We start from the raw sequence: 23,701 nt of genomic DNA on the forward strand, positions 1-23,701 counted from the left end.
AGATTTAACCCCCCCACCCATACACACGCACGCACACACTCTATGGTCAACGTCTTGTTGTACTGATCAAGCATTGTTGGGGATACATACAAGTGACATACTTATCTCATTATTTTTCTTGAACGCAATGTCCAGCTGCAGGATAACAAGTATGAACTGGAACCAGGGACTCATCTCCTTGGCGGGGAGGGGGATGTGAACAGCAAACACAATGTCATTGGCTTCTATTTGTCTGCTCATTGCCTCGTCAAGATCTCGGATCCTCTCACACTGGTTGGGTCCCCAAGGCATTAGCCACTTGGTTTTGTGGTGGTTTTTCCGTACATCTACACATTTTATTGACATGTAGTGCATAGCCGTAGTGGGACTTGGAGCTGAAATTGAAACAAGCCATATTTTTAGAATCTTTAACATGTTACATGACTAACTGCTTATGAAACCAGATTATCCTCAACCCCACAGAAAAGTACAGGAGACAAGTTACATCAGGGCAGTCATTGCTATTAGCCTTTTAAAAATACTTTAGGAATCCTTTCAACGTATGCAAGAAGCAACACAATAGTTAACTAAAGAAGTTTCTAGGTGACAAAGTTTTATCCTTGTTCTACTGACTAGGCATGCCAGTGGCACTTTACATCACATGGTGGAGTAGCCACTGTGACCATGAGGGCCACTTTTAATGAAGACCAACCGGAAGCGAGGTGCAGAACGTAGCAAGTCTATTCACTGGATCAGGCAGTGTTGTCCAACTTATGGCCCTTCAGAGTGACTAAAGAAAATATGGACTGAAAAGGCATTCTATAAGCTGTATCAGTTGGTACATGGCATAGTGGAAGAACTTACATAGGTGAATGTGCAACCTATGCATTTCCAGCTTCTTTAGCAGAAAGAGGCAATTATAGATTTTCAAAACCTAGCCTCTTTTCTTGTGCTTGTAATTATTTCAGACAAAGAACTAGCTGGACGCTCATATTAGACATATTGTTGTCTAATAACTTGCACATCTAGGTACTTGTCCAAGGAGATTTCTAACATAAGGGAGGCCAGGATGAGGCATCATGAAAAACAAAAAAAGCCACACACATCCCAGCTTACTTTATCTAGCTAGAATACATATCGCTCCTAGCTCTTCCATGCAAAGCCCTTCCTTGCCTTTAGCCTTATTTCTGCAGAGAGAAATTTGAATGCAAGTGGTTTTTAAAATTGCATCAGCAGGATTTAGCCAGCTGAATGGATGGAGCTTGAGACTAGACACCATTTGGCTTCATCCACCCCAGTTGGTTAAGCCATGTTAACACATTTTAATCTGAATTAGTTTTCAAAACAGCACTTATGATAACATTACGACTTCTGGATTAACTAGTGACTTCCATTCATGGCAGCAGGTCTCTAATAGACACCATCACTCACAGGAAATTTTGATAGATGGGCTTTACAAACCAAGAGCAAGAGGGTTTATTGCGCTTTTTGTAGCTTGCTAGAAATGCCACCTTAAAAATCTTTGGTCTGTGAGGCTCCCAGTCTTTGCAGTCACTAATTCAAGTTTCTACAGTTGTGCCATACTTGCTTCCTGTGCAGCTGGGGCCAGAGATCTCACTGTGGCCCTTCAACAAGATTTCACAATTTCTTTTCACAACAGTTAGCAACTCGGCCCTGGTCTACACTAGAGAGTTAGGTCAAATTTAGCCACGTTAGGTTGATTTTATAATGGATGCGTCTACACAAGCAACCCCGTTCCGTCGACCTAAAGAGCTCTTAAAATCGACTTCTGTACTCCTCCCCGGCGAAGGGAGTAGCGCTAAAATTGACCTTGCTGGGTTGAATTTGGGGTAGTGCGGACGCAAATTGACGTTATTGGCCTCTGGGAGCTAATCCAGAATGCTCCAATGTGACCGGTCTGGACAGCGCTTTCAACTCTGATGCACTAGCCAGGTACACAGGAAAATCCCCGGGAACGTTTGAATTTCATTTCCTGTTTGGTCAGCGTGGCGCGCTCAGCAGCACAGGTGACCATGGAGTCCCCCCAGAATCGCTCCATGCTGGAGCTCGTTTGCGAATGGGAGACACTGGATCTGATTGCTGTATGAGGAGAAGAATCTGTGCAGGCAGAACTCCAATCAAAAAGAAGAAATGCTAATATATATGCCAAAAATCGCACAGGGCATGATGGACAGAGGCTACAACAGGGACACACAGCAGTGCCACGTGAAAGTCAAGGAGCTCAGGCAAGCCTACCAAAAGACAAAGGAAGCAAACGGTCACTCTGGGTCAAAGCCCCATACATGCCGCTTCTATGATCAGTTGCATGGCATTCTGGGGGGGGGACACCCTACCACTACCCCAACACTGTCCGTGGACACCTGCGGGGGGGAGGGGGGGAAGAGAGGAAAAAGGGGGGAAGTCTCGTGCAACACAGAGGAGGATTTTGTGGATGAGGAAGAGGAGCAGGAGAACGTGCAGTTGGCAAGCGGTGAATCTGTTCTCCCCGGCAGCCAGGACCTTTTCTTCACCCTGGAGCCAATACCCTCCCAAGGTGGGATCCCTGACCCTGAAGGCAGAGAAGGCACCTCTGGTGAGTGCACATTTGTAACTACAGTACAAGGTTTAAAAGCAATAGTGTTTAATGTTTGATTTGCCTTGAAGACTTGGGATGCATTCATGGCCAGTACAGCTACTGGAAACGTCTGTTAACGTATCTGGGGATGGAGTGGGAATCCTCCAGGGACATCTCCAAGAAGTACTCTGAAAGCCTTTTCAGAAAGTTTCTGGGGAGGGCTGCCTTATTTCATCCTCCACAGTAGTACACTTTACCATGCCAAGCCAGCAGCAAGTAGTCTGGAATCATTGCAGCACAAAGCATGGCAATGAATGGTCCTGGGTTTTGGGCCCATTCAAGCAACATTCGGTCTACATCTTTCTGTGTTAGCCTCAGCAGAGTGATATCATTCATGGTCACCTAGTTGAAATAGGGGAATTTTTGTAAGGGAACAGTAGAAGGACTCTGTTCATGCTGGGCTGTTTGCGCTTGCCTAAAAGGGATCATCCCTGAGAATAGCCACATGGCGGGGGGAGGGGTGAAGAGATCATCCCAAATAGCCACACCGGGGGGGTGGGGGGGGGAAGAGAGAAGAGAAGGTGTGTGCTGCACATCCACCAGAAAACTGCAGCCCCTCCTTTTAAATGGCAAACCCAACCGGCATTGCTTGCTTGGGAAAGGAGGGTGCTGCAGTTTGAAAACATTCCCACGTTATGAAGGCGTTAGAAGCCAAACCTGCGTACCCTTTGGCTTACCATGGCTGCCTGGAAACAGAATTCTGTTGCCCAGCTGTGTGTGATGTGTCACCATACCGGCAGGCACTCAATATAAAAAGGCAAAATGCGACCTTGTACCTAAAGCACATGTGCTGTCTGCTGTGAATTGCTTGATTCACTGTGAAAGAGTCTCCCTTTTATTCTCAGAAATGTATCATCTTAAATTTTACTCTCCCTTTTTATCCCCTTGCAGGTGCAAATGTGTCATTCAAACAGTGCTTATTGTAGCCACACTACAAATCAAAAATGTGGCCTTGTCCTTCCCTCCTCCCCCACCTCACCCTATCCAACCTGGGCTACCTTGTCAGTTCTCTCTTAAGAAAGAAAAAGAATGCACGGTATCAAAACAATAGTGACTATTTCCTTTGCCAGCTGTGATCAAAGGGGGGAGGGTGGTTGGCTTACAGGGAATTAAAAAAAAAAAAAAAAAAAAAATCAATCAACAAAGGGGGCGGGTTTGCATCAAGGAGAAACACACACACACAAGCCTGGCCAGTCATGAAACTGGTTTTCAAAGCCTCTCCGATGCGCAGCGCGCCTACCTGTGCTCTTCTAATCGCCCTTGTGTCTGGCTGTTCAAAATTGGCAGCCAGGCGATTTGCCTCAACCTCCCATCCCGCCATAAACATCTCCCCCTTACTCTCACAGATATTATGGAGCACACAGCAAGCAGTAATAACAATGGGAATATTGGTTGCGCTGAGGTCTAACCTAATCAGCAAACAGCGCCAGTGAGCTTTTAAACGTCCAAAGGCACATTCTACCACCATTCTGCACTTGCTCAGCCTATAGTTGAACTGCTCCTTACTACTGTCCAGGCTGCCTGTGTATGGCTTCATGAGCCCCGGGAGCAAGGGGTAGGCTGGGTCTCCAAGGATAACTATTGGCATTTCAACATCCCCCAACAGTAATTTTCTGGTCTGGGAAGCAAGTCCCTTCTTGCAGCTGCTCAAACAGCCCGGAGGTTCCTAAAGATGCGAGTGTCATGCACCTTTCCCAGCCATCCCAAGTTGATGTCGGTGAAACGTCCCTTGTGATCCCCCAGTGCTTGCAGCACCATTGAGAAGTATCCCTTGCGGTTTATGTACTGGTTGGCAAGGTGGCCCCGTGCCAAGATAGATGGAACGCATATCCCTGTTGCCCCACCACAGTTAGGAAAACCCATTGCAGCAAAGCCATCCACTATGACCTGCACATTTCCCAGAGTCACTACCCTTGATAGCAGAATGTCAGTGATTGCATTGGCTACTTGAATCACAGTAGTCCCCACAGTAGATTTGCCCACTCCAAATTGATTCCCGACTGACTGGTAGCAGTCAGGCAAGGCAATCGCTACTCGCTTCTCAACTGTCAGGGCAGCTCTCATCTGCGCTTCAGGGCGGGGGAAAGCAACTCACCGAGTTTCAGGAAAGTGCCCTTACGCATGCAAAAGTTTCGCAGCCACTGAGAATCATCCCATACCTGCAACACTATGCGGTCCCAGTCTGTGCTTGTTTGCTGGGCCCAGAATCGGCATTCCACTGTATCAACCAGCCCCACTGCCGCCAGGATGTCCCAATTGCCACAGCCTGTGCTTTCAGGAACGTCTGTGTCCATGTCCTCCTCACAATCATCCTTATGCTGCCATCTCTTAGCCGGGATCTGCACATACTACAGTATGATGCATGAGGTGTTTACAATGCTCGCAATAGCAGTGGTGAGCTGAGTGGGCTCCATGCTTGCCATGCTATGGCGTCTGCACGGGTAACCCAGGAAAAAAAGGCGTGAAAGGATTGTCTGCAGTTGAATGCTCTCAGTCTGCAGAGCTACACTATGCCCTTATGCAATCTTCAGACTGTAGTAGCCACCCATCAACATGTGTCTGCTGGATAGTCTCCTATACGCTGCAGGAGTGGGGAGAGAAGAGAAAGAAGAGAGATCTACACGTCTTCAAATTAGATATCCAGATACGTTCCTACAGCGTGGAGAAACTCCCTGTACAATTGTGCTTTTTGGTAGTACCTCCCTGCCCAACCCAAGGCAGCAACACTGCATTAGGTCTGCAGCATTCAAGATCTTGCATCGAATCACAGCATTGGAAGGAACCTTGAGAAGTCATTTAGGCCAGTCCCCTGCACTCAAGGCAGGACCCAGCATTATCTAGACAAGAGGTGGGCAAACTTTTTGACCCGAGGGCCACACTGGGGTTCTGAAACTGTATGGCGGGCTTGGTAGGGAAGGCTATACCTCCCCAAATAGCCTGGCCCCCACCCCCTTCCACTTCCCACCCCGACTGCCCCCCCTCAGAACACCCAACCCCTATGAACACCCCCTCCTGGGACCCCCCTGCCCCTAAATGCCCCCCCCAGACCCCACCCCCTATCCAACCCTCCCTGTTCCCTGTCCCACTGACTGCCCCAACCCCTATCCACATCCCCGCCCCTGACAGGCCCCTTGAAACTCCCACACCTATCCAACTGCCCCCTGTCCCCTGACTGCCCCCTGGGACTCCCTGCCCCTTATCCAACCCCTCCCCCCATCCCCTTACCATGCTGCTCAGAGCACCAGGACTGGCAGCCATGTCGCCTGGCCAGAGCCAGCCACGCCACTGCACACTCTAGAGCACCGGGATAGGCCGGCAGCTCTTGCCGCCGCGCCGCCCAGAGTGCTGCCGGCACGGCAAGCTGAGGCTGTGGAGGAGGGGGACAGCAGAAGAGGGGTCAGGGGCTAGCCTCCCCGGCCGGGAGCAAAAGGGCCGGGCAGGACAGTCCCACGGGCTGGATGTGGCCCGCGGGCTGTAGTTTGCCCACCTCTGATCTAGACCATCTCTGAAAGATGTTTGTCTAACCTGCTCTTAAAAACCTCCATGATGGAGATTCTACAACCTCCCTAGGCAATTTATTCCAGTGCTTAAGAGGTTTTCTAGACCCTTAATCATTTTTGTTGCTTTTCTCTGGACTTTCTCCAATTTGTCCACATCTTTCCAGACATGTATTGTGTCCATTTCTGGGCACCACACTCCAGCTGAAGCCTACTCAGCATGGATTACAGCAGAAGAATTACTTCTCATGTCTTAGCTTACAACACTCCTGCGAATACATCCCCGAACGATGTTTGCTTTTTTTTTTTGGGCGCACAACAGTTTTATACTGTTGACTCATCTTTAGTTTGTGATCCATTATGACCCCCAGTTCACTTTCTGCAGTACTCCTTTCTAGGCAGTCATTTCCCCATTTTGTAGGTGTGCAACTGATTGTTCTTTCCTAAGTGGAGTACTTTGCATTTGTCCTTAATGAATTTTATTCTATTTACACCTCAGATCATTTTGAATTTTAATCCCATCTTCCAAAGCACTTGCAACTCCTCCCAGCTTTGTATCATTTGCTAACATAAGTGTACTCTCTATATCATTTCTAAATCATTGATGAAGATATTAAACTGAACTGGATCCAGAACAGATCCCTGTGGGACCCTTCTATATGCCTCTTCAGCTTGACTGTGAGCCACTGATAACTACTCTCTAGGGGTACGTCTACACTTACCGGAGGGTCCGGCGGCAGGCAATCGATGTTCTGAGATCGATTTATCGCATCTGGTTTAGACGCGATAAATCGATCCTGGAAGTGCTCGCCGTCGACGCCGGTACTCCAGCTCGGTGAGAGGAGTACGCGGCATCGACGGGGGAGCCTGCCTGCCGCGTCTGGACCCGCGGTAAGTTCGGACTAAGGTACTTCGAATTCAGCTACGTTATTAACGTAGTTGAATTTGCGTACCTTAGTCCGAAGTGGGGGCTTAGTGGGGACCAGGCCTAGGAATGCTTTTCCAACCAGTTACGCACCCACCTTGTAACAGCTCCATATAGGTTGGATTTCCCCTAGTTTGTTTATGCCCAAGAACGTAGGGGTCAGAAGAATATAGCCTCTCCCTCTCACCTTTGTGAAGAGGTGTGGCGGCAGATTAGTTGAATGGAGAAAAGAATGCATAGAAATTGCCTCTTCAAGTTCAGTTGGTATGAGAGACAGCCCTATCAAATGAAGATCAGCATATTGCCAATAAAAATACTGTTTCTTTAAAGATTATTAGGAGAAGTTTCTCAAAATTTACAGTCCCCATGTTCAGTTACCATATTAATAAGTTACCCAAGAGGCTTATATTCCAAGAAATATTTATCCTTCATGGCCCAGTTTCTGCTTAATCTTACAGCAAAATAAAATAAAAAAAAAAAAGTGTTCAATTTATTAGGTAAGCAGACAGACATAGGAGTGGGACTGCACAGTGGGATCAAAATAAGATTAGCTGGTGGAAAGGGAATAAATGGATTCAGCTCCAGGTACCTTCAACAACAACAGAGATGAATTGAATATTATTGGTCGTGGCAATTTACTTTGCCCACATTCCCTTTAAATATGTCCCAGTGAGAAAGTCCCTGTGTAAAGCACATACTCATATCAGTAACTGATAAATAAGATGGTCATGAACCTCATTATGCAGATGAGATAACAACCTGCTCTGATTAACTGAATCAAAGCATGTTGCTAGGGTAAAACTGTATTTCTCTTGCTGCTGGATCACGACTTTAAAAAAAACAAAAAAACAAAAAACACAACAGCAAGTTGGACAGTACAATGAGTGTCTCAAGCTATGGTACCATCTGGAAGACATCCATGAATTTAATAGTTTCTAGCACTGAAATTCAGAGCTGCTGCATTCATCGTTCCCCCCTCCCCTTAGCCCCCAGAACTGATCTGATTTCCCTATGTGTCAGTGAGTGAATCACAGACCGGTTACACTACACACCTATAACCAGTTCAGAGGACACACAATTACAACTTGGATAAAGAGCTCAAGTGTAGATGGGACCTAACCTTATTATGCAGGGAGGGCTGTAGTGTAGACAGAATATAGAAACCCAATTATGTTGGATTGCCATTGTATGTATACCCAATGGCCTTGTCTACATTACACTGTTTTTCCATGAAACAGTAGGGGGAAATTAGTTTCTGTAGTGAAGTTTCCCCATACTAACTTCCCCCTACTGTTACTCACACCTTCATGTCAACTGTTTGAAGTGGGCCACCTTGATTACATTGGCCTCATTAACACTACCAAAGTGATTTTTCCTCCTGTTGATAATAGCCCACTTCCACTTTAATTGAATTGTCTCATTAGCACTGATTTCCCCCCCACACACACACGGTAAGACAACTCCCATCTTTTCATGTACTGTATATATATGCATGTCTACTGTATTTTCCACTCCATGCATCTGATGAAGTAGTTTTAGCCCACGAAATCTTATGCCCAAATAAATTTGTTAGTTTAAGGTGCCACAAGTACTCCTCGTTGTTTTTGTCTTTAATAGAGTTATTCCCGATTTACATCAATGTGAGGGGGGAAAAGAGTAACTCCCTTGGTCTTAAAAGATAAATAAAGATGAAACCGCAAGCAAGTCCTTCAGTACTGGATGTAGGAATCAAAGGATGTGATGTGTTTGGGGTTTTTAAAAGCTTTCCTCTTCCCTCCCCCCCCCCTTTCTCTTAAAGCAAAACCTGTATTTCTAACATCACTGCAATGCAAACAACGGTAATTCTTGTGTCAAAGCAGTTCTGTCATGTTTCTAGTGTCACCTGGGAAATAAATATTTTAAACCTACACATAAGCATCAGAGAACTCACAAACCCTGGAGCTAAGTGGAACTGGAATCATTCGGATTCTAAATCTAGCAATCATGATTTTGAGTGGGTTCTAAATATGACAAAGTTCTCCCGTTCCTAGCTGGGTGTTCATATTCCTGCAGTCTTGTGTGATACACAGTAGGAATTATTTTCCAGAGTGGGAAGTGGCAGAAGAAAAACTGAACCAGGAAAAAAGTGTTGTGCTTTTCACAGCATTTGGGCATTTCATGAAGCATGCAATCACTTCCAGATTGTCTTTAGAAGCACCAAACAAACATTCTCTACATACAAAGCAGCAAACATGTCAGGGAAACTATCCATCTGTGGCATTTAAAAAAGGAGAAGAGAGGACCAGCTAACATTAAATGAAAAAGACAATCTTGCTGCTTCTGCCTAAACCAAAGTCTAAAAAGCCAGGACTCTGGTATCAATTGGTTATGGAAACTGTGGCATCACAAAAATTTTGCATTATTTTGTTAAATGAAAACAATCTTTCCTCTTTACACCCAACTGCCATTAGTATAAAACAAAATCAAAAATACCCCCCAAAAGAATCTTATAATATATGTCACATTGTCTCTAGATACAGGACGTTTAGAGTACATCAGGTTATTATGACCAGAAGGGAAAGTTTGCATTGGCCCCAATCCAGGAAAGCATCTAAAAACACACTTAACTTTACGTTTGATTTCAGTAGGATGTAAGGACTGTCTTAAATAGTGATTACCTAAATTAGGGTCATGGGTTCCAAGATTCAAAACATCTCAGTTTAATAAAGGAGAAATAAGAAGTGTGTGCATATTTCTCTTGTCTCCCACTAGTTCACTTCTAATGGTCATTACAATTAGCAACTGAGCTGCAATAACTAGCCTCTCAGAAGAGTGAGGCAATCAAGACATTCCTTAAATGTTATATTCCTTTCCCCCTGCACCACCACCACACCCCACCCATTAAAAAAAAAACCCACAACCAATATTTAAAAAAAGGTAGTGACATCAGCTTGCATTCTGGTTCATCCAGTAGAGCTCTCTGGCATTTTCTCAAATAATCGCTACACTTGGTAAGTGCTGGAAGTCATAATACGTCTAAACTATTATGACAAGTTGTCATAACTATAAAGGGAAGGGTAACAGCCCTCCCGTGTACAATACTATAATCCCTCCTGGCCAGAGACACCAAAATCCTTTTACCTGTAAAGGGTTAAGAAGCTCAGGTAACCTGGCTGACACCTGACCCAAAGGACCAATAAGAGGACAAGATATTTTCAAATCTTGGGGGGGGGGGGGAGCTTTTGGTTTGTGCTCTTTGTTTTGGGTGTTGCTCGCTCTTGGGACTAAGAGGGACCAGACATCACTCCATGCTCTCCAAATCTTCTGAACAGGTCTCTCATATTTCAAAACTTGTAAGTAACAGCCAGGCAAGGCATGTTAGGTTTATCTTTGTTTTCTCAACTTGTAAATGTACCTTTGCTAGAGGGTTTACCTCTGTTTGCTGTAACTTTGAACCTAAGGCTAGAGGGGGTTCCTCTGGGCTCTTTGAATTTGATTACCCTGTAAAGTTATTTTCCATCCTGATTTTACAGAGATGATTTTTACCTTTCTTTCTTTAATTAAAAGCCTTCTTTTTAAGAACCTGATTGATTTTTCCTGGTTTTAAGATCCAAGGGGATTGGATCTGGACTCACCAGGAATTGGTGGGGGGAAAGGGAAGGAGGGGAATGATTAATTCCTCCTGGTTTTAAGATCCAAGGGGATTGGATCTGGACTCACCAGGAATTGGTGGGGGGAAAGGGAAGGAGGGGAATGATTAATTCCTCCTGGTTTTAAGATCCAAGGGGATTGGATCTGGACTCACCAGGAATTGGTGGGGGGAAAGGGAAGGAGGGGAATGATTAATTCCTCCTGGTTTTAAGATCCAAGGGGTTTTGGATTGGTGTTCACCAGGGAATTGGTGGGGGGAAAGGGAAGGAGGGGAATGATTAATTCCTCCTGGTTTTAAGATCCAAGGGGTTTTGGATTGGTGTTCACCAGGGAATTGGTGGGGGGAAAGGGAAGGAGGGGAATGATTAATTCCTCCTGGTTTTAAGATCCAAGGGGTTTTGGATTGGTGTTCACCAGGGAATTGGTGGAGGAGTATCTCAAGGCTACCCAGGGAAGGCAGTTAGCACTTGGGAGTGGTGGCAGCAAAACCAGATCCAAGCTGGTAGTTAAGCTTAGAAGTTTTCATGCAGGTTCCCACATCTGTATCCTAAAGTTCAGAGTGGGGAAGGAACCTTGACACAAGTATTTACAGTATAAGGCTATATCTAGAGGTGCATTATACCAAATAAATTAAAGAGAGTCACTACAAAACCAGAACACACTCCACGATTCTTCATAGCAACCAATTCACTATAGTTTGATCTCACAATAATGTCCACTAGATCATTCCTACCACAGTGCTAGTTTAGCAACTGATATCCAGCTTTCTGAAGCATTACGAGTGATGTAGCATTAATATAAGATACTCTATTGCATTTATTTCAGTTATCCAGTTTTCTGAACTCAGAGCTAGAGCTGGTCAGAGAAGTATTTTCTGAAAAAAAATAAATATGTTCCTTTTGATAGTTTCGAAAAGTGAAAATTTTTCCACAATTTTTTTTTAAATTCCCCAAACTAACTTTTTTGTATACCAACCCCCCCCAAAAAAAGTTCACTGGCTTTACTCAATCATTACTGATGATGTCAACAAGTGCCCTGGTAATAAGAAAATATAAATGGAAACCTTATCTAAAATTACTTGGAAGGGTAAGATTCAAAACACCCTCCAACCATTTACATATTTTCACTCTATCACCTAGACGGGGGAGGGGGGAAAATAGCATGCAGAATGCCAGTGAGACACGCCAAAATTTCTACAGGAAGAAAGTGACTTGGTAAGTGTGGTCATTTTAAATATGAAATGAGGGGGCTAGACTCAATGCAGACTCTAAGCTCCTACAGAATTCTATTTTCATGCAGTCACCATTAGCTCTCAACAACTGGTAAAGAACTGGCTGGTAATGCTTTTTGATATGTTGATTTACTCAGGACATAATAAAACCCACATGCAAATTGCAGTCGTTCCAATTACACAGCAAGGTTTAGGAATTCACAGGACAAAATCCTGGTCAGTCTGGTTTTTGTAATTAGCTGGAACACACATGCCAGCAACCCCAAACACCGATAAAATGGCTCAAGAATCAGAGACATCACACACACACACACACACACACACACACAGGTCTATTTGCACAATTTTTTAAAATTTAGTACTGCTCCTTTGGTCTATTTGACTGAGCTGAATTGTAAAATTAGAGTTTAGATTTATAACCAAGTTATTATAACTGACAAGAACAAGGCCTGGTCTACACTAGAAAAATCAGATCACAACTATAAATCGCTCAAAAGGTGTGAAAAGTCCACACTGATCAGGGTAGTTAAGCCAACCTAAGTCCCCCTGCAGACAATGCTAGGTCAACAGAAGACTTCTTCCATCAACCTAGCTTTTGCCTCTTGGAGAGATGACAGGGGGGCAGTACTTACACTGTACTGTTTTAAGTGTAGAGAAGCCCCAAGGTGCTCATTAGGGCAAGAAGTGTGTGTTATTCCAAGAGCAGGCTGGACAGTTGAAGCTCAAAGGGAAGTTTGCTGGGGTGGGGGGGCTACTACTGTCACAATTTTATTTCAAAACGTTATTTGCAGGTACTTGGGTGAACTGAGAAACAGATCAACATAGCCAATACATGCAGGACTGTAACCAGGGTGGGGCAAGCGGGGCAGCCACCCAGGGCACAAAGTCATGGGGGCAGAAAAACGCTTGGGGGGGGGAGAAACGCAGCAGGGGGCACAAATATGCTTGCTGTCACTGGCCACTAAAATGTCTAGTTACAGCTCTGAATATGTGTTTGGTCACGGAAGGTTATAAAAGGCAGCTGCCTACAGACAGATCACACAACTTTTTATTACAAAGATCCCTTTCGTTGTCTTTGCCCTCCACTATAAAAACCACACAGACCTGATTATGTCATGCCCGGATGCCCCTTTATGCCAATCTCCTCAGACATATACTGCCCCCGCCTCCAATAGTCCCTGCACTGCATTCCATCTATTCACTACTTCCACGGGCCCATGAGAAGCAAAGTATAGGTTATCACAGCCCCAGCAAAATCAAATCCCTGATAATTCTATGGTTAAAGCCAAGAAATAGGTTTTTAAAAGACAACTTTGTGTCCATGATTATGTAACAGATTTGTGTCTTTGGTTTTTTCCACCCCCCACCACCCCATTAAACACACACCTTAGCAATAGAGTGTTAACTTCCTTTAGACCCACGACAAGATAGTAATCTAGCACTGATGACGAACAAACAACAGCAGCTTTGCACGAAGAGTTTGAATTCTAGTTTTTTGTTTTTAATAAAGAAAAAAGCCAGATGTTTCAGACAGGCTCTCCTGGAGCTTTTACACACACTGTAAGGTCTTTGTGTTTGATTTAAAGCAGGCATTTCTGAATTAAGAGGGATCATGATTTCTACTTTAATGTTTCCTGCTTTGATGCAACTCATTATGGCTTTAAATATATGTTTTCATTGCTGGCTGATTAGGATTTTAGATACTTGGCCTGCAACCTCATATCTCCCCAGCCAAAGTTATAGCTTTGAGAAAGAAAAGACAATCTCTATATATTTGTCAGGAACTGCACACCAAACAAGCATTGCCACTTGGCTTACATTACTTGTTTGGCTCAGATCCCACTAAATTGGAGAAAGCGTTGAACCAAGTGGAGAAAATGCTTTGTGAAAGCCAAGTCAACTAACAGTATTACAAAGTGCTATGCAAAACTCCTCTACCATCAAGAGATTTCAGTTAAATATTGGTGCCAAGCATACGGTTTTTAACCATGCAGTTTACGTGCTTGCATTTGGTTCAGCTGTACGTGTGCCTTGGTATATTTCAGTAGAAAGGTAATTAAAAATGACATTTCTGAGCATAATACAGTATACAGTGTTGCCTGAGTTCTACAATTGCTGTTGTAATGAAAAACAAATGCAGTAATTACTGTTTAGATAATTTACTAGAGGTAGCCAAGTACAAGGACTTCTAATCAGGAAGTGTGTCATAGAACGTGTGTCTTTAGTGTAGGCCAGTAGTTCTCAACCAGGGGTACCGCATACCCCTGGGGATACACAGAGGTCTTCCAGGGGGTACGTGAACTCATCTAGATACTTGACTAGTTTTACAACAGGCTACATAAAAACCACTAGCGAAGTCAGTACAAACTAAAGTTTCACACAACGAGTTGTTTTTACTGCTCTATATACTACTATACACTGAAATGCAAGTACAATATATATATTCCAATTGATTTTATAGTTATATGGTAAAAATGAGACCACAAGCAATTTCTTAGTAATAGTGTGCTTTGACACTTTCGTATTTTTATGTCTGATTTTGTAAGCAAGTAGTTTTTAAACTTGGAGTAACTTGGGGGTAGACAAGACAAAAATCACTACTGAAAGTGGTACAGTAGTCTGGAAAGGTTGAGAGCCACTGGTGTAGGCAAGGTTTAACAGAAAATACCTCTAACACAGGGGTCCCCAAACTTTTTTTGGTCACCCTCCCCTCCCCCCAGGGGCCACAGTCGGGGCCAGAGTTGTGGCTGGGGCCACAGCCAGGGCCAGAGTGGAGCCTGAAGGCAGAGCAGGGCTGGACAGCACTCCCTCCCTAACCCCCATGTGGGCTGACCTGGGCTCCACTGTGCCCACCCCCCCCAAAAAAACCCCACCACTTTGACCCCCCCTAAAGGGCAGGGCCCCACAGTTTGGAGGTGAACTAGTGGTGGTGATAGAGCAGTGGTCCCCAGAGTTAGCCACATTGGGAGCACAACTGGGAAAGGCTATCTGGCACCTGCAAGTGTAAGCAGACATTGTGCTGAATACACTTGCTCCAAGCCATCTAATCAACATGGTGCTGAAAACAGCTGCTGGAGCCAGAAAGCCAGCCACACTAGAGTTCCCACCGTTGCTAACACTGGTTGACCTGAACTGTGTCAGTAGAATTTTTGGATAAAAAAAAAAAAAAAAATCCTTCCTCTAGCCAAGTCGAGACAGCAACTAATAGCATTCACTTCTTGGGCAGGGAGGCTGACTCTCCAAGGTGAGAGTGTGCATGCAATATTGCTGGTGCATGAAGCATAACCAAGGGTCACCTCCAAGTCTCCTTACCACCAAGGTTTATCCAGATTCCCCCTCCTCCCCCCATTTGTGATGGTGTAACAGAGACTGCTTAGCAAAGGGTCCCCCTGCTCTTTGTCAATAGCTTTCACCTCAGACCTGACAGACTCATTACACTATTAAACACACATCCTGCAGGGTATTTATCCATAAAGGGATATCATGAGGTGTCTACAAAAAGCTTGTAACTTACCAAGACTCAAATCATTACAAGAGGTATGTACAGGTCACATTTAAAAGGAACAATGTATTTATATTGGAAGTTTGCTTTATGGACTGGAGTAGAGCTTAAATCACCAAGAATTAACGGGCCTCACAGATGGCCCATCCAGGCAGGAGGAAGTTGGCACTCCTCCCTAATCAGCCAGTGAGGTAAAGGAAGGCTCAACTGACCAAGCTTGCTCCCTCCCAGAACTATTAATGAAAAACCATCAAAGACATCACCAAATCAAATCAAAACTTGTTGGGGGGGGGAGAGAGAGAGAAGAAGAGCCATTACTGCAGACAGACTGCACCCTGGCTGTGAACAGAAACAAAAGAGACTTTCCAGTACCAGAGTACAGGGAAGGGCACTCTGGCTCCATTCACTGAGGAAACCGCTTGGGGAGCACAAGTGCTCTCATGAACATTTTGGATCCTGGTTACGGAGAAGCCAGCCATCTTGGCAATAGAGTAAGGGGTTTTTTTTAAATCCTGTCTTTCCCCCTCTCCCCCAGCTCAGTCTAATAGATAGGAAAGGAAACTATTGATAAGCGTATGTTCAGCATGTTTTATGGTTTGGTTTTGTATTGTATGGTAACCACTTGCTTTTCCACCACTCTCTCGTTTCTAGAGAAATCTTTATTCTCTCTTACATAAACTTACTTTGTTTTACTCAGAAGTGCCATGTGGTTTACAGAAGTGTTATTTCCAGGAAAAACTTGTAAACTGGAGTATGTTGCATCTTTGGGCACAAAGGATCTGGGATTTCTGAGATTAGCTAGTATCAGGAGCTGGATATCACAGGGGAACAATCAAAGGGATTAGGCTTCACCTATTGTTAGCCTGCAAGGCAAAGGAAGGGCTGGCATAGCCCAGTGGAGACAGTGGTTGAAGGAGCTGACACCCACAAGATGACTCCCTCTCACTAGAGGCAGGAGGTAATAAGGTAACTCACAGTCCAGGATACCCAGAGAACACTCACAGGTGGGCAGGCATAGAAGATGAACACAAGAGGCATCTCAGTAGCCTGTCTGTTGTAGCTCATTGCTCTTCAAAGAAGTCCTGAATACACTGTATTTGCCATGTCTCACACTATGTTCAAAGAAACAAAAGGGAGGAGGTAATATAGTATTAAAATACTGTATTTTAATCAGACCTACTTCTGTTCATGAAAGAAAGACAAGCTTTCGAGCTACAGGTGACCTGAAGAAGAGCTCTGTGTAGCTAAAAAGCTTGTCCCTCTCGCCCACAGAATTTGGTCCAATAAGAGCTATTACCTCACTCACCTTGTGTCTCTGATATTCTGGGACCAACATGGCTACAACAACAACACTGTTTAAAGCTTGTTCATATCCATATTGTAACAAGTTTGTCTGGAAGGTATTTGCTGACAAACTGGTCGTCTGACTAACTAGGGGGTCAGACTGTTCCACCTCTGCAACAAGCAATTGCAAAAACGCCTTACTCATAAAAAAGCCACAAGCCTTGGGCAAGAAGAACATTCCAGTTTACACGGAGTTAGCCAGACTATGCAGCAGCCTTCCAGGGAAGCACTATTCCCTTTGTTTTATCCTAACTAGACAGATCTCTCAAGCAACATTGCTCCTTCTTGCTAAATCTAGTAGCTCTCCTTGTGAAGGTTTTCCTGAATTTTCAGCCAAGTTTCCTTTGCTGTTATTGCATTACTCCTAGCTAAACACTGTGGTACCACCCACCCTCCATGTCCTAGACAATTTTTCCACTTTTAATATTAAAAGTAATTCTGTAGCTAATGATACATGGGTCTTCCACTCAAGTCATATCCATGAAACAAGCCATCATTTATTAGGATTAAGGGTATTTCAATTTAAGTACTTCATGTAACTTCAAGAACCAAGACTTAAGTGAGAACTTAAGTTTCAAGTATTATTTATCATAGATCGATTAGTTCTAGGAAGCCAGAAGACTGAAGCGGGTAGTGCTGCACTGTTCTCAGGACCATTTAAAACAAAACAAAAAACACCTACAACCTTGAATTCTTGCTAGTGAGATCGCCATTATTTTATTTAAATTGCTAGCTATTATTGCCAGTTTGACACTCCGTATATCCCTCCCCCACTTTTTTGATCCTAATGGTTCATTCATATTTTTGGGACTCTAATCTTCTCTCCTCCAGAGCACCCAGATTCAACCCTTACCCCAAAACCTAGTGCCACATTTCTATCTGCCAAAAATACTTACTTATTTTGTTAGGGCTTGTCTACATGGGGAAAAAGCCCAGAATAGCCAGCTCAGAATAGCTATTGTGCACTAGCTCCACATGTGAGCAATCTTGCTCTGCAGAAGGTATGTCTACATTGCAATTGCAGCACATGAAGATATAGGAGCTAGCTTTGATCTAACCAGATCAAAGCTAGTTCAAGGAACAACTGCAGTAGTGAAGCACCCGCTTGAGTATGTACCCAAGGTCCCAAGGGGGTGAGACTAACCCATACAGCTGCGGCTCCACTGCTATTGTTAATTGAGGTAGCTTTGATCTAGTGTGACCACAGCTAGCTCAAGTAGGTTTATACTGTACATGCTGCACATCCAGTCACCACAGCCGATTACACAGCAGACATGCCCTACAAGTGCCTTTTTGTGGTTTAGGAAGGATTAAGCTAAAACACAAAGAGGCACTCTTAATGCAGAATCAGTGTCCACATGGGGAGTTAAAATACAATCAACTATATCGCACTAGCTTCCCACCTTAGTTATTTCACACTAACTTCCCCATGTAGACAAGCCCCCACTGCAAGATTTTAAGTTCAGTTGTGCCAGTATTTGATGTGAAACAACCCCACCAGGCTACAAAAGCCTATGTAGGGTGCTGCAGAGCGTTTGATGCCAGGTCCTTAATAAAGGAATGTCCCGATGACCTCCAAGTTAGTATACTAAACTATCAGCTCAGTTTTTTTAAACTACATACAGACCACTCTCCCATAAAATAAGACATGGAAGTTTGTTACATGTTTGATAGTTAATTCTGAATATTTGATAATGCCTTAAACACAGTCACACGGGAGTACTCTTGCCTTCCTCTGGCACAAAACTTTTGGAGCAAATAGGACTGAGATGACAGGAGCGGTTACATCTCAAAACTCCAGTTACTGTGCAAGATAAGTGTCTCCCCCTAGGGGTGCTCCACCACAAAGTGTATTTACACCCATGCACTCTTGGCTGGAGATTTTCCATCAGCAGTGTCCGCAGGCCTGTGCATGGGCCCTAGATATCCTTGTGCTTTGGTATGAGGGCATATTGGGGGAGGGGAGAGGAGGGAAGAGAGGTGGATCCACCACCTCTCCAGTTTCCAAGCTCCAGCACAAAGATTCTGAGGCAGAGGAGAAGGAGGGCAGGTAGTGGAGAACCCATAGAGACACACACCTAAGAGAACTTGAGTTACTGTACAAGGTAAGTAAGCTCTTCAAGTAGTGTTCCTATGGATGTTCCATCACAGGAGATTCCCAAGTAGTTCCCCAATTGAAGAGAGTGCAGAAGTGATGGATTCAGTATAGACTGAACAGCAACAGCTTGTGGACCACAAGCTAAATATGAGTCAGTGTGATGCTGTTGAAAAAAAAAAAAAAAGAAAGAAAAAAAAAAACTAACTAACTAACTAACTAACTAACTACACCACACACCAAACATGATTCTGGAATGCAACAGGTGTGTTGTGAGCAAGACCCGAGAAGTCATTCTTCCGCTCTACTCTGCGCTGGTTAGGCCTCAACTGGAGTATTGTGTCCAGTTCTGGGCACCACATTTCAAGAAAGATGTGGAGAAATTGGAGAGGGTTCAGAGAAGAGCAACAAGAATGATTAAAGGTCTTGAACATGACCTATGAAGGAAGGCTGAAAGAATTGGGTTTGTTTAGTTTGGAAAAGAGAAAACTGAGAGGGGACACGATAACCGTTTTCAGGTATCTAAAAGGGTGGAAAACTTGTTCACCTTAGCCTCGAAGGATAGAACAAGAAGCAATGGGCTTAAACTGCAGCAAGGGAGGTTTAGGTTGGACATTAGGAAAAAGTTCCAAACTGTCAGGGTGGTTAAACACTGGAATAAATTGCCTAGGGAGGTTGTGGAATCTCCATCTCTGGAGATATTTAAGAGTAGGTTAGATAAATGTTTATCAGGGATGGTCTAGACCAGGGGTAGGCAACCTTTCAGAAGTGGTGTGCCGAGTCTTCATTTATTCACTTTAATTTAAGGTTTCGCATGCCAGTAATACATTTTAACGTTTTTTTAGAAGGTGTCTCTCTCTAAGTCTATATTATATAACTAAACTATTGTTGTATGTAAAGTAAACAAGGTTTTCAAAATGTTTAAGAAGCTTCATTTAAAATTAAATTAAAATGCTGATCTTACGCCGCCAGCCTGCTCAGCCCGCTGGGTGAGGGGGGGGGGGTTTCAGGGCAGAGGGCTGGGTGTTGAGGGGGGGGACTCAAGGTCAGGGCGGAGGGCTGGGGTGTGTGTGGGGGGTTCAGGGCAGAGGGGTTGGATGTTGGGGGGACTCGAGGTCAGGGCAGAGGGCTGGGGGTGTGTGGAGGTGCAGGGCAGAAGGCTGGGTGGGGGGTTCAGGGCAGAAGGCTGGGGTGCTCCCAGCCCCCTGCCCTGAGCAGCTCAAGGCAGGGGGCTGGGAGGGATATGCCCTGTTCCACCCCCTTCCCCAAGGCCCGTCCCTACCTCTCTCTGCCTGCTCTATGGAGCAGCGAGCATGCTGTGCTCGGCTCTGCTCCTCTGGGAGGAGGAGGGGCAGGAAAGCACCACGCTGTGGGAAGAAGTGGGAGAGGGGGGAAGCTTGGCTGCCACAGGACCAAGCTTCTGCCTCCTGCCCTCGCAGGGGAGAGCGGTGGGCGGGGCTGAGTGGGGCAGGGGGCCGGGACCCCCCCCACCGCTCTCCCCTGCGGGGGCAGGAGGCAGAAGCTTGGTCCTGCGGCAGCCAAGCTTCCCTCCTCCTCCGCTTCCTCTCCCAGCGTGGTGCTTTCCGGCCCCTCCGCCCCTCCTCCTCCTCCTCCTCTCACCGGGCAGGCAGCGTGCCACTCAAAATCGGCTCGCGTGCCGTAGGTTGCCGACCCCTGGTCTAGACAGTATTTGGTCCTGCCATGAGGGCAGGGGACTGGACTCTATGACCTCTCGAGGTCCCTTCCAGTCCTAGAATCTATGGTACAGGATAAGTACTCTCAGGAGTTAGTATGGCAGGTGGTACTGGAGACTGTGCTGAAGTGTGACCTCGATGCCCTTTTCTGCTGGCAGCAGAAGGTGGTACTGACAAGGATTTCAGCTTAACCTTAGAGCCCTTGTGCTTTGGAGTTACCGAGTCTGGTGCCAGCTGTGGTGCTGCTGTAAGCTGTTTAACAGATGGCTTCTCAGTACACAGGTGGTTTTTCTAGCCAGTGCTGAGGAGACGGGGCCCCGCCAGTAGTACCCTTAGGGGGAAAACATGATGTCTCCTGAAATCCAGACCAAGAGAGTGACTTTCCCCTTCTTATCCTGTTCTGAGGAAGGGGCTCTTTCTTTTTTGATGGTCTGCGGCAGGGGTTGGCATCTGCAGCTCCGGAGCGGTTTTTTGAGGGGGTGTGAGGTGCAGGCTGTGGCCAGGAGGTGCTTACCACAGGCTGCTCCTGGCCAGCAACTGGCATGTCTCTGTGCACCCCTTGGGGGTAGGGGAGCAGCAGGTCTCTGTGCGCTGCCCATGCCTGCAAGCACCACCCCCGCCAATGGTTCCCGGCCAATGGGAGCTGCAAGGACCGTGCTGGGGGTGGGGGCAGCATGTGAAGCCACCTCCCCCACACCAAGGATGCGCAGATATGCCAGCAGGCAGCCTGCCTGAGCCTTGCTGTGCCACTGGCTGGGAGCCCCCTGTAGTAAGCGCCTCCCGGCCAGAGCCTGCAGCTCGCACCCCCTCCCGCACCCAACCCCCCTGCTCCAGGTCAGAACCCCCTCCTGCACCTAAACTCCCTCCCAGACTGTGCACCCCCTCCTGCACCCCAATTCCCTGCCCGGAGCCCTTTCCTGTTTATATTCAAATTCTAACAGCTCATTACAAAGGCAACTGAGGAGCCAACTGCAAGATGTTAGGCTTGAGTCCTGTTTGAAAATGAAAATCACGGCATATTTACCAAACATTGAGCAACTCTCTAAAGATGTCCAACAGCAGAAGTTGCATTCAAAGTATTGGTGAGTAGTAATAATTGAACGTATTAAAGTTATGAGTTGATAAATTCTAACTTTACAAGTAGCTTAGCTGATGAAGCTCTCAAAATATTTAAGTCAAAGAAAAAAAAACAAAAAATGGCTGCTCTTCTTTAAAAGGTTGCTGACCCCTGGTCTGGGGGAACCACAGGGTCTTTGCTTACTGTTGCAGCAGTGACAGTCATGAGGGATCTCTGGGCAACTGAATCAGATGTAACAGAGGGTGACGGACACCGTGGGTTTCAGGGAATGTTCCATTAACAGGAGTTTAGCCTGTTTTCCCTCTGTTTTTTAGATCTGCTTTTAAATCCTGAACAGCTCTTACACTTGGAGGGGATACAAGTCTCTCCCAAGCTGTGGAGGCAGCTTGAGTGTCCAGCACTGAGGGGAAAAGACCTGTAGCAGGGTTTAAGCCCATGGGTCTTAGGCATAACCTGTTACTCAAGGCTATGGGTTGAGGCCCAAGGAAAAAAAACAACAAAAACAAACGAACCCCCCCCCCCCCCAAAGGCCCTTATGCATAAGGATGAAGATAAGGAGGATACCCCTCCCGCAAAAACTACCAACTGTGCTAAATAACAGAAAACAAAATTAGTAAAAAGAATAGAGAAAGAGGTAGCAAGCCACATGGCTAGCTAACAGACACAGTGACACTCCCTCTCAAGCCACAGATGGTGGAGAAGAAACTGGGAGTGGCAGCATCCCCACCCCTCAATACCAGAGAATGAGAATGTCTAGGGTGCAGTTGCAGTCCATGGACACTGCTGAAGAAAAATCTCCAAATCAAGAACACAAAGGGACGTACATATCCTGTGGTAGAACATGCACAGGACACTACTCAAAGAAGAAATTAAAGCGATTCCAGTCATGAGGGGCCACTCAATTAGTCTACCTTCTACACCATAGTTCTTGCCTTCACCTTTAAGGTATAACCCTGCCCAGTCTACATCTCTGCTCTCATCCTTGCCTCCTGTTGGCTGCACTCTTCTCCTAAGGAGAACCTGCAAGTGAAGAGGGAATGGGCCAGAAACCAGGCTTGGGCTCTTTTTTGTTGCTTTATACATTATATAGAAGGCCTGAAGGCAGTGGAGGAATTTTTTTAAACTCCTCAGGAGTTCATTTTACATCATAAATGGGGGGGGGGGGGGGGGGGAGAATAGCATAAGCCTGAAATTGGTTGTTGGTTTTGGATTTGTTTTAAGATACACATTCAATATTCAGGTCCTGTCCAAGCTAGACAGACTTGAAGACTAATGAGATGACATCTCCAGGATGTGAAAATTAAGTAGTTGAGAAGAGAGGATTTTGAGCGGTTTTTAAACACTCAACTTGCATCAGTTTAACTAAATTGATTTAAAAAAATTTAGCTAAACTGATGCAAATCCCTGTGTGGCTCATAAACCAAATTTAGGCCCAAGTCAACATAAGCCAGTTGTAAACCAATTTAAGTGTGTCACAGAAGGGTTCCCCTTCATGGGAAATTCCCAAATTAACACTAATTCCATTTCAGAACAGAAAGTAGAAATTTTTAAGTTGCCCACAGAAGGGAAATTCCAGAAAAAAAAAGTTAGTGTTCTATTTAAGAAAATTTCAAAAAACTAAAAATTCTACCTGGCTGGCTGATGTGGAGATAGGAGCTCTGGAGCATGGTTTCCAGACTGCTGGGATTCTGGTAGTCCAGGGAGCCAGCTGAACTCAGGAGCTGAAGAGCCTGGCAGCCCTGAGAGTCCCAGCTCCATGACAGCCTGGTGAGCTTACAGTTTTCCACTAGATATTCATCAAAATTGACACATGCCCATGGAACACTTCAATTTAGATAAAAGAACAGGAGTACTTGTGGCACCTTCAATTTAGATGAATCTGCATTTTCCCCCAATGGAAAAATGTTCTACTGGAAAGCTTCTGATCAGCTCTAGCCTGGACACAAAGCCATCACTTTCAAACTTTGATTGAAGTGAAATAGGTGTTAACAAAAATAACTGATCAATCATGGAGAAAGGAAGCTTTTTGCTGAAGCTTCATCACCTCCAACTCTCCAGTTAAGAGCTGAGGGAACAATATACCTCCTCCAA

General features: G+C 45.3%; 1 protein-coding gene across 2 annotated transcripts in view; it reads right to left on the reverse strand.

Annotated features, from left to right (window-relative positions):
- The window catches only part of LOC135882722 (protein wntless homolog), a 61,300-nt gene that overhangs the window by 25,046 nt on the left and 12,553 nt on the right, over window positions 1–23,701 (reverse strand). Inside the window, exon 2 of one of the 2 annotated variants that reach the window (XM_065409725.1) lies at window positions 102–374. The exons of the other annotated variant lie outside the window; for it this stretch is intronic. Coding sequence (XP_065265797.1) covers window positions 102–374 — 273 coding nt within the window. The remainder of the gene's footprint in view (window positions 1–101; window positions 375–23,701) is intronic. 2 annotated transcript variants of the gene reach the window in all.

Source organism: Emys orbicularis, chromosome 8 (assembly GCF_028017835.1).
Source record: "Emys orbicularis isolate rEmyOrb1 chromosome 8, rEmyOrb1.hap1, whole genome shotgun sequence".
NCBI lineage: Eukaryota > Metazoa > Chordata > Testudines > Emydidae > Emys > Emys orbicularis.